The 12,002-nt window shown below is 40.0% G+C and overlaps 1 protein-coding gene across 25 annotated transcripts in view; it reads right to left on the reverse strand.

Moving 5' to 3' along the window:
* MAPK10 (mitogen-activated protein kinase 10) overlaps positions 1-12,002 on the reverse strand; it is a 254,583-nt gene that overhangs the window by 60,767 nt on the left and 181,814 nt on the right. For all 25 annotated transcript variants that reach the window (XM_078394527.1, XM_078394540.1, XM_020805388.3 and 22 more), the window contains 4 exons: positions 10,383-10,512; positions 7,547-7,605; positions 5,591-5,729; positions 4,879-5,044 (listed from right to left, as the gene is read on the reverse strand). In XM_078394527.1, coding sequence (XP_078250653.1) covers positions 4,879-5,044; positions 5,591-5,729; positions 7,547-7,605; positions 10,383-10,512 — 494 coding nt within the window. The remainder of the gene's footprint in view (positions 1-4,878; positions 5,045-5,590; positions 5,730-7,546; positions 7,606-10,382; positions 10,513-12,002) is intronic.

Consider the following 12,002-nt stretch of genomic DNA (forward strand, 5'->3'; position numbering starts at 1 on the left):
ACCATTCTTCATGTGTCTCTGCCCTAGTCACAGTTAAAGCAAACTGTTGTGAGAACACAATGGAGCCGAGTGGTGTAGAATACTTCACCACCATCACTTCAGAGAAAAGTAACCAGTGCTCAGTGGAAGCTGGTGACTGTTTGCAGAGGTAGTGGAACTGCTTGAGGCTTTAGTCTAAATTTTAAATGACCTCTCCAAGGTGCTGAAACTGTTTCGAGGATAGGGTCCAGTACTTTGGACAGCTCCAGCAAATTCCAGTCAACGATTTGCCCCCTTCATTCTTGCTTGGTGGCGAGGCATCTCATGGCTTGGAATTGTTCAACAAAGTATCTTGAATTGAGTCAAGTCTATCTAAATCAACAAGAGCCAAGGATGTGGTGAGCATTCTTCACAGCTCTGGCACAGGGTTGATGTGCACACTAGTCCTGTCTGCATGTTAAAGGGGAAGGTTTGAAGAGGACTTCTGCCTGCTTGCAGGTGAAGGAGATTACAGTCCTCAGTGGGAATGGGAACTCTATACAATTCATAGTGAAGAGGTCAAGTCTGCTCTCATTCCTTATGGTTATTGAACACTTGAAAATGTGTTAACGTGTGTTTATAACTGGTCAAGGTCAAAGGTAGCTGCATCCAAAGGGGTGTTTACTAATAATAGTGTGAGACGTCAAACAAGAGAACTACAAAATGTGTACACTACCCTCTATCCAATCAAAACATCTGGCTGTACTTTGAGTAAAAACTGGTCTGAAATGCGGTTCAGACACTCTTTGGCACGCAGACTGCTGCCATTATTCCCATCTCTCCCAGTTTTACCCAGTTTTATTTCAGGGGATGGAGAGGGTTGTGAAGCATGGCCACACAAATAGAAGATTCCCTGGCTAAAAATAATATTTTTGGTGTTAATTCTGGCCAAGAAGTTAGTATTTTATGTGTGATCAAAGATATGGGTGGCGACACCAGATTACAACTGCAAAATCAACAAATTGCCCAAGAGAGGTGAGGTACTCATGGAACCTCCTGTCCATTCCAACCCTCTTTCTCAGTGTTTGTAGATGGCCACGTTTCCATGCAAACAGTGCTGTAGAAGACATAGTTTGGGATCAGGGCTGGAAAAACCAGGAAAACGTATAGTTATCACCCATTAAGCTAGGAAGTGGAAAGATACAGGTGAGATTATACAGTCCAGGTGGCAATCCAGCACCTTTAACAATTCAGGAGCACATTACAGAAAAGGGGGGACATAGACCCCATATAACATACACATCATCCTTCTGAATGTTTAGTTTGTAAGAATTTTTTACTACATCAAACACATTTCTTCTCTTTTTTTCTTCCCCCTCTTTTTCATCCTTTAAATATAAACATAAACAAACACTAACCAAGCAAAATTATTTGGTTAAACACAACAAATGTGAAATGTTTCATCGGGAGAGGGAGGAACAGAGTGGGTGAACAGGACAGCAAAAGCAAGCCTGACATAGTTGGAATTGCTCTCCAGTTTAAGAGGGGGGCGGCTATAGAGCAATTTTGGCTCCCACGGAACAAGATGCAGCAAAGGGGTCTTTATAAACACAGGTGCCAAGAGAAAATGAAAGCACGGAACTGGCCTTAGACAGGCAGGATGCACTGGCGAGAAGAGCTTAACTTGAATTATGCTAAAAGAATATTTTTCCAAGATTTAAGTTGATTTAAGGACTAGTTAAACAAAAACAGATCTTGAGCAAACAAGATCTCTCTCATTCTTGCTCTCTCTCTTTTCTTGTATGCAAACTGAATTCCACCATATCTTTCTGTAAATTCAAAACAATGTAAGTCAAGATAGAGCCCAGTCAAACAGTCCAGTCATAACAAGGCATATCAACTCACTACTCACAAGGGACTCTCCACTTACTAGGAGAGACTGGGTGCGTAAATTATCTCACCAATGTAGTTGTACAAGGGGTAGCCGTGTTAGTCTGTGCAAACATTATAGGTGAAAACAAAACTTTAAAAAAAAGTTTTAAAAAAGACAGAAATGTGGTGGCACTTTAAAGACTAACTTTTTTAAAAAGTGTGAGCTTTCATGGACAAGTCCACTTCATCAGACAATTTAGAAGGTGAGGTGACAATTTCTTGCCCCCAGAACCCTATTTTGTGGACAACTGGTGAAGTGGACTTGTCCACGAAAGCTCATATTAAAAAATATAGAAGTTAGTCTTCAAAGTGCAACCGTGTTTTCATCTTTTTTTGATTTTGACCTATAATATCTCACCTACTGCACCCTGCTCATTCTGGGTTTCCTTGAGCTCACTGGAACACCTGCAGGAGCCCTGGATCAAAGGCAATATCTCACTCTTAGTTTCTCTGTCAGATGCTATAAAATTAATGATTTGGGAGAGTTCAAAAGCATCTTCCATTTAATTATAACCTACAATAAGAAAACTTTTACCTTAAGCTCTACATCAGCCTTTGGTTTTAAATGGAGGAACACAAGGTGTGCTGCTAATGTGCCAGTGTTATGACTAAATTTAAATAACAAAGAAAATCAAGCTAAAATAGCTGTCTAATTGCCAGCTCACAGATTGCAGTCAGATGTCAGTTAAAGAGCTGCATCACGTTAATTGGATTCTCCAAATTAAAAGAAAAGTGTTTGGAAGATTCACAATTTCCTGGTGACATTTAGCAGCGAAAAGGTATATTTATCTCCGAATGACTTGGAAAAAGGTTACATGGGCCGCAGTTGGAACTACTGCATTTCTGCCTTTTCTTTTTGCCATGTGGGTTGTGTAAGACTGACTCTTTACTATAATACCTCTTAAAAATACAATGGCCTTATCTACCTGGTTAAAAGTACCTAACTTGTTCCATTTATATACCAGTTGTTGATAAGCCCCATCTACAGAAATAACATTCTGGGTTGAGCAGTGCCTTTATTACTAAGAAATTACCAATCACTAAGAAATTGCAAATCGCTGAGAAATTACAAACAGGGTGAGTTTTTAAATTCTTCAGACTTGCCATCAGGTAAAGCTAACATCCCCATATATCACTTTTGCCTGATGAAAAGCCTGGAAGAATTTAAAAGCTCGCCTTGTCTGTTTTTAGTCATCTAGTAAAAGTGTTAGTCAACCCAGAATTGTGTTTCTGAGGAAAAAGATTTCTCGGACCTGGTATAAGGCTGTAAAAGGCAGGGCATACAGCAGAGGGGTGACAGGAAAACCTCTGAACTCTGTCACAGACACAGTAACATAACCCTGCACTACAGCTTAATTCAATTTTAGTCCTAATTAGGGCAAACATATTGAAATCAGTGTCGCTTATGCTAGCAGCATTTTTTTACCAGTATTCACAGCATTTAGGAGACATCCTGCAAATTAAACGAATTTAAATTGCCCTGTTCTGAATGAAAATAATGCCATTCACCAACTGCTAGACGTAATAACAGATTGGATGTGTATGTGTGTGTGTGTGTACATGAAGCGTACATGAAGTAGGTTTCTCATGCAGAATTTCTGGAAATATAATCTCACTGGCTTATTCATTTATTCTAGAATGTCAGAACGTTTTAAAAAATATTTGTTCTCCTATCTGATTATTATAAATATATCATTTACAAAACTTCTCTACTTTCAGCAGAAGTACATAAAATACATGGTATCTGCAAGCTAGTACAGTTTCTTACACTGCAGCAAATTAAATTTCAGTGCTTCTGCAACTGTAATTCTGTTTATTGTTCTCTGCTTGCTTAGATTTTATAATACATCATACTTGCCAAAGGGGTGGATGTTTTTGTTAATTTGATTAGTTTTACAGGAACCCATGGTTTCAAGCACAGAAGTAAATTTAAATGAATACAGGTCAAGGTCAAGAAAAGGTGGACAATTGTGGTGGACCCAAAATTTTTAACCTAGAGGAGGACAGACAAACACACACACACACACACACACACACACACACACACATACACACAGAGGAAAGGAAAGGGAAAAGGAAAAGAAAGGGAAAAAGAAAAAGAAAGAAAAGAAAAGAAAAGAAGATGGCTTGAAGTCCATGCTTGGTTTTGAAAAAATAGGTAGTTTTTGGTGCTAAATAATGTGGGGTAGGGCCTCTGATCTATTTACACAGCAAATTTTTGATCTATGACATATCCAGGAGCAGTGATTCACTCTTTTTTTGCTGGAAAAGGGGGCGGGGAGTCTCAAGACCCATACAAATAGCCCTGGATCCACATATGTTTCCCAGGGCACACCTACAAAATGTTTGTGCAATACTACTTTAAAGGATATACAGCCCTAACATAACATAATACGATCAGGAGCCATATTTTGAACTGAGAAAAGAACGCAAGGCTAGCCAAAATAATTTTTGGGACGACGTGTCCACAAACTCCCAGCCAGCATGGCTATGTTAGGTAAGTTTAGAGAGTTGTAGAATATTAATTTCTCCAAACCAGGCTCCCTTGTACAGCCTCCTTAAAAGAGATACACAAAGCATTGTGTCCATTTGGTCTCCATATTTTTTCCTAATTTTTGTAATATCTATGCCACCATCTGTGTTTTGGCAACCCTAACTGCACTAACCTCTTGAAATATTTTCTACTATCTCAGTGAAGCACACGCTGCCCAATTATTTTTATCTAGCTCAAAATCTGTATACTTTTTAAATCCTTTCTACAGCGTGTCCCACTTAATGTTGTCAATGTTCCAGCCATTTGCTGTAGCAGGTGAGAAACTAATTTATTCCGTGCCGGCAGAAAAAGCATAACTGGGTAGGATCCATCCCATAAGGTCATATTAAAAGCACAAGAGCTGCCTCAATCATGTGTCGTCCTGGTCAGTTGGCAATCCTGGCTATATTCCATCCCAGAAGCTTAAGTGATGTTTGTGTGTTTATATATCCTACCGTTCTCCTTGTAGCCCATTCCCAATATGACTTCTGGTGCTCTGTAATACCGTGTAACCACATAGGGAGTCATCATGAAGCTCGTGCCTGCAGTCCTGGCCAGTCCAAAATCCAAGATCTTTAATGTGCAGTCAGATTTTACCACAATATTACTTGGTTTTAGATCCTGAAAGAAAAAACAGAGGTGAGGGCAAGGAACAAGGATGAGCCTTGCTTCAAAAATCTACCAGGTTTCAGATCGGCTTCAGATCTGCCACAGTGAAACTGAACGAGATGAAAAATCAAATAGAGGGCTTGAGGTTGGATGATGCCACCAGCAGAAGCTTAAGCTTAATCATTAAGAGAGACAAACAGAGCCATCTCTATCATCAGGTAGAAAGAAATAGCCACCCGAAGCAGCGAATGTTAGGTGTCATGAAAAGGTAGCAAGCACTTCTGTTTTTTTAACATTTGTCATATTTTCTTGCTAAAAACAGGGCGAGGTGTTTAAAAGACTGTCTGTGTCCTATGACAAAGTAATTTGCTTCATCCTGGATACCACACACCTCAAACTGGCAGCCATACACCTCAACAAACAAAATGTCTTGGGCTGGCCCTGGAGACAACCAAAGCAATTTTTGCTCCAAAAAAGGCCATCCCTGTATGCCTGACTATAGGTGAAAGAGAAGTCACAGATGGTCACGCACCTAAAGAATGGAACATGATGGCTTACCCTGTGAATGATTCCTGCAGAATGAAGGTGTTTGATGCCACAGAGCATTTGGTAGAGCAGGTAAGACATTCGCTCGTGGTCTAGTTCCATCTGAATTACCTGGCACAAGTTGGCATCCATCAACTCCATTACTAAATAACTAGATGGGAGAATGAAACCACATAATTAATAGAAAACCCAGATAGGATATGTCCTGTAGTGTATAACATTCCTTTTTTTAGTGGGCACACTCATCAGAATCCATTTTGCCAGACAGGAGGATTATAAAAGACAAAACGGAGGCAGAGAGCTAATTCTATAGTCAAGATTAAATCATATGCTATTTGAGGAACCAGTAAGTAACACATGCATCATTTTTGTTTACTGGGAAAAACATATCCTTCAGTAATTGGAGGCAGTAAGAGGGAAATAGTGTGTGCACATGTCTAAGAGTTCATAAAAACTGCACAGACTCGCCCTACTGAATAGTTCAGAAGTTTAGGTATCTGGTTTTGGACCCACAGGTTGGGAGTTCAATTCCAAACTGTGCCTCCTGTGGACTCAATGGTTCATTGGATCCCTTCTAGCTCTCCAGTTCTAAGATGATGATGATGATCAGCCATCATTATTTAAGTTGTATTATTTGCATTAATTTTTCAGTTGGTCTCAAGTTTAACTGATTAGCAGCCAGTGGAGGGGGGGATACATACAGTTAGCAGATGAGCACAGCATTCTCTTCAGAGATAATTAGGCCAAACTACATAACATTTCTCCTCATTTTTATACCCAAGATTCTGGTTTCCAGGATATCTGCCAATCAGGCATCAAATTGTCCTGAACTTTCCAGAAGAAAAGGGTAACTTCTTACCCCTTCACCCAGCTTTAACCATTCTGCTAATTATATTTCTGGGCTTTTATATTTTATGCTTCTGATTGTAATTTATTGTGTTGTATTTGTTTTTAATTGCACTTTATGATATTTGATTTATGTCCCAATTGTATTATTATGATTTTATATACGTATTATTTTGTTTTTCTGTTGTTTGTTTATCTGTTGTAAACCGCCCAGAGTGGCCCTGGCTGCCAGATGGGTGGTATATAAATCAAATTAATAATAATAAGTTACAGAATAAATCATTCTCATTTCTATTCTATTCTCTGCTCTTGATTGGACAATCACTGGCTGATTGTCCATCCAGCATCTTTTTCTGTTCACTGGACAGCCAGGGAGTCTGGGGAAATGAGAAAAGGCAGCAGGATGACGAACTAGAAATATCTGAGGGCTACTTAAAATTTCATTCAGCTCAGGTTTTCATTCCATGCTAAGCAATAGCAAACAATAGTCATCGGAGATACCACCAGTCCTCTTTCTTGTCTCAGGCAGATAATTTTTATAAAACCATAGCTTACCAGAAAATTAATTTGACACAATGAAAGATCTTTCATGCAGACTATTTTTTTAAAAAAAATGTGATTAGTTCAGAGTGCATTACCCGCCTGTAAAGGGCCTGGATACCTCAGGGAGTTCTGAAGAACCAACCACTTTGTGAGCGAGCCATCAACACAAATAAATTAAACTGAGCTCCCCAGAGCCAGCCAGAGTTGTCTGCTTGTGTGCACTTGTCCAAGGCCGCCTACTCCCCATCCCATACACTTACACCTTGTTCCTGCATTTTCTCAGGCGCCGCCATTAAGATGCGTTGCACACAACTTTCCATTTCTGCTCTTCAACACCAAGGTGAAAAGGGATTTCCAAATATGGAAAGCCAGTGGAGAGACAGTCTGGAGAGTTTTGCCCATTCTGTCTTGAGCTTCCGCACCAGACAATTTCTAAGACGGAGCAGTGCTTTCTATTACCTATTACTGCCAGATTTTTAATTTTCACTGCAGTGTATAATGCCCTCTTTCTCCTCTCTGCAACACCTCTCCCCCTCAGCCACCCTAGATTTAGGTTTTACTCTTGTCTGCATTACTTACACATCCTGGAACTCCTCCAGAGATTTCTGTGGTGTGAAGACATTTAATAAACTGATAATCTGGAAAACAGTGAGAGAAGGGAGGGGGAGGGAAGAATGATAATAAAACATTAGCACTTGATCAGATTATGACAGCTTGCTCTACTAAAATAGCTGTGGCTGTTTATAATTGTTGACTTTGTGCCAGCCTATCCTGCTACAAGAATTAAAGGGGGGGGGGAATCTCAGAAACATCAGATTACAGATTGCAGAGAAAAGTAGGATTTTCCTCCTGTTTTCGTCTTCTTTTTGGAAGCCACATTTGAATACATGTATTGCTCATTCGCACTGGCAAGAACAGGGCAGAATTTCCATTTAAACTGGGTGTTCTACCTTTGAAAATACAACCTCACTGGAAAAAATAAATATATAAGTTGTGAAACAATGAGACAGCATGGCAATGATGAATTCCAAAGGAAGATGGGGGTAGGGGCATGAAGAGTGATTGTGAGGAAAGCAGACAAGCTTCTGAAGAACAACCACTGCCAGCCTCTAATACCTGGGGCCAGCCCTACCATTAAGTAGTGTATGTCTCCTGCCTCAGACAGAAGGGGAAGGTGTGTTGTTGATAGACCCAGCTCTGCCTGGCTCTCAGCCCACATAGCAGCTCCAAAGGATGTCTGCTGCCCTGAGGCAAGATTGAAGTGTAATTCAACTGCTTCTATATGCAGTGGGAAGGGGAAAGAGAGGAAACAAGCATTGTTTTCCCCATTTGCCTCAGACACCAAAATGTCCAAAGTCTGGCTGGCTAACAGTGCTGTTGCTATATCTCAAACTGCAATTAAAAGCTATTAATATCCCCTGTAATGTAGGTATTTTAATGATTACTATGACCTACTGGATGGTGGAGGGATGTCCCCAGCTCAACTGAATGTGTCCTGCAATAAATGGTTGGGTTATTCTGAGACCTACAGTCCATGAAGTAGCTTTTCCCATCTTTACAAAGCTCTCAGAGTAACATTACAGCATTTATTTCTCAGCCTCCACCTTGGCAAACAGAGAGCATTAAGATAAAGGCTTAAACTGGAAACCACAGGTGTGACACAGATACTGCTATGTAATTTATTGTAAATATTACACACTGCAGAATTGTTAGCAAGTATAGCAAAGGGAAATTAGGCTTTTACTAGCTGAAATCAGAAGTTGGAAATAATTCGTTACAAATGACAAATTACTTTCAAGTTCTGGTCTCAGTCAAGTTGCTTGTATTATGAGTTACTTCTCATTAATGAGAAACTTGTTCTTAATTCTTTCTTCCAAACATGGGAATGTGTTAACTTCCTTAAAACTCCAACTACAACAGTAGCTAACTACCTGGGAACAGAGGGACAGAATTATAACAGTCCTTAATTATTTCTTACAAGTTACCGTATTTTTCCGTTTCTAAGACACGACACCCCCACTTTTCTAACCCCCAAATTAAGAAAACCTAGCTTTGAGTATTCAGCCTCTGGGCTCAGAATGCTGACATTAGGATTCCCTGTTGAATCTGAGCCTACAGGCTCCACCTACAACGAGCTGTGTTCCAATTGGTTTGTTCAGCATCAGCTGATGTCAGTTCCATAAGGCTCATGATTGGCGAAAGCTACGTCTTCTGATTGGAGGCAGCTAAACCTCGTGATTGAAGAAAGCCTGTTTGCAGAGGCAAGGTATGTGCCATTTTGTTCTCTCCATGTTCTCAACTTACTTCTGTGTATAAGACGCCCCTCAATTTTTAGTGTAATGATTTTAGGGAAAAGTAGTCTTATACACGGAAAAGTATGGTAACTTTCTGAGCTCTGGCTGATATATATTAAATATGGGTTTGTTTTATTCAATTATTAATTAAAAGAACAACTTACTAGCTGCCTGGCCTTAAATATGAAGGCTGTATGTGGCTGTAAACTGTCCATAATATACTACCTCATGACCTGATCATTACCGGATAAGGAAGCTTAGGAAAATAAAAAGATTGCAAACAATGGAATCAAAGAAGGCTGCTAGACCATGAAGGCAAAGTTCACTTCTCAGCTGTGAACTTTGTGAGATACGTCAAAGTCCTTGTTCATAAAATTAGTGAAAACAGTATTATTCAAAGCTGCTTTCAACAACTGATTCTCCTGGATGGGTTTTAGACCTAAGCCACATTGTTGAATAGGTTTTGTTATGTGAGGTTTCATGAGGCGTACGTTTTAACCTATAAACCACTCAGAGTAATGCTTCAACTAAAGGGGTGGTATATAAATCAAATAAATAAATACCCTCATGAATAAATTCTAACCTTGACCTCACTCTTGAGTCTAGTCTTATAAATATCATTATCCAGTGTTTAGCATGTGCCAGTTATGTTGTTGTGGACTAGATAATCAGAACACAATTGATGTATTGTCACACAAGAGAAGAGAAGCAGAATTGGTTTTCCACTCTTCTCTACAGGACTTTCATGAGATTTAAATAGGCGAAATCCCCATAGCGACAGCACAATCAAATATGCTGAATCCAGAGCTCAGTGGCTGTATGCAACTCATTTTCTTCTAGCTGGCAAATAGAGAGCACAGAAAAACGTTTGTCCTGTCCTTGTCAGCCACTTTTGACAAGAGACTATTTTAGCTCCAATCACATCCACACCTCCTAAATCCGAACAAAACGATCAGTGGAGGATATTTTATTCTCGTTTGCTGGAAAACATAGAATCTTGCCTTCAAAATAACTGCATATCAAGTGACATTTTCATGAAGATGTAACATTCTGTGTCCCTCTTTCAGTCAGCAATGCTGAATGTTCAGGCTTCTCAATCCCGGCACCAAAAAGAAACTTACATTTTTGTGATTCACACATTTCATGAGGACTAGCTCCCTATAAGCTCGCTTAGCGTGTGTCTGATTTTGAAACGGTCTGCTGAGCTTCTTGATGGCCACATTTCTGTCGAGAATAGCATCATATGCAGCACTGCAAAAATAATTAGTAAAAAAAAAAAAGACAAGAGAAAAATTATTGCACTGGGTGACTCCCATTGAAAGGTTATCCTCAATAATCCTTCCAAATATTTTCCTTCTCCCAGTATACATATGATTTCGTGAATGGCTCCAACTGCTTTATACCAATGCTTGTCAGTCTTTACCCTTCCAGATATATTGGACTTCAACTCCCCGAATCCTCACTTGATGTGGGAGATGATCAAGAACTCCGGAAAATGAAGTTCAAGGGACGCGTAGTTCTTTGGAGGAGCCCTCCAATATAGCCGAACAGGCAAAGAGACTACAGCTCCCATGAGACTAACTCCCTAAGCCTCCCAAGATGCATTAGGGCAGTTTGCTTTCTGTACATTAGCAAAAGTAGGCACCGTACTGTACAAATAAGCTAAATAGAGCCGAGGAACCTAAAATGACTTTTTCCAGGTGAGTGAAATGTAGCATACGTCTTGAGGCTGGAACTCACCGACTTTTGCCTGGTAAATTCTTGGATAATTCTGGGAGTTTGAGTACAAAGAAACTCAATGACACACCCTTAGTTTTATCCATGCATATGTTCCTTATATACTTTACCTCTCCTTGTATGAGCTCAGAGCTGCAAATTTTTTTTTACATAAAAACCCACAATGAAAATCTCAAGTTGCAAATGCCTGAAATCAGAAATGCAAAATCACAAACAACATATAATTGCAGGCATCCAAAACCACAAATTAGTTAACTGGATGGCTCAGTGGTTTAGATAGTATCTGGCTGCAGATTGAAAGTTCGATTCCCCATTGTGTCTCCTGCCAGCTTGTGTGGCTTTGCTCAACCTGCATAGTCAGAGGGTGCCCTCAGAAGAAGGGACTAGCAAACCACTTCTGAGTACAGTGGTGCCTCACTAGACAGTTACCCCACATGACAGTTTTTTTCGCTAGACATTGGCTTTTTGCAATCGCTATAGCAATTCGCAAAACAGTGATTCCTAGGGGGGAATTTCGCTGGACAATGTTTGGTCCCTGCTTCGCAAACCGATTTTCGCTAGATGATGATTTTGACAGCTCCCTCCGCACTCGCAAACAGGTGTTTTCGGGACCTAAGCTTCGCAAGGCAGCGATTTAAACAGCTGATCGGCGGTTCGCAAAGCGGCTTTCCTATGGACGATTTTCGCTAGACAATGACGATTCTTCCCCATTGGAATGCATTAAACAGGTTTCAATGCATTCCAAAGGGGAAATGCTTTTCGCTAGACAATGATTTCGCTAAACAGCGATTTCAGTGGAACAGATTATCATCGCCTAGCGAGGCACCACTGTAGCCTTTACCTAGAAAACCCTGAAAAGGGTTGCCATAACTCAGAATTGACTTGATGGCACGTGATTATTATTAAAATTTCAAATGTCTGCTAACATGGTATAAAAAGAGTACAAACAAGCCATAAAGACAGATTTTACATTTGCGCAGTTCCCAAAAGCTTATCAGAAATGG

This window comes from Pogona vitticeps, chromosome 5 (genome assembly GCF_051106095.1).
Source record: "Pogona vitticeps strain Pit_001003342236 chromosome 5, PviZW2.1, whole genome shotgun sequence".
Taxonomy (NCBI): domain Eukaryota; kingdom Metazoa; phylum Chordata; class Lepidosauria; order Squamata; family Agamidae; genus Pogona; species Pogona vitticeps.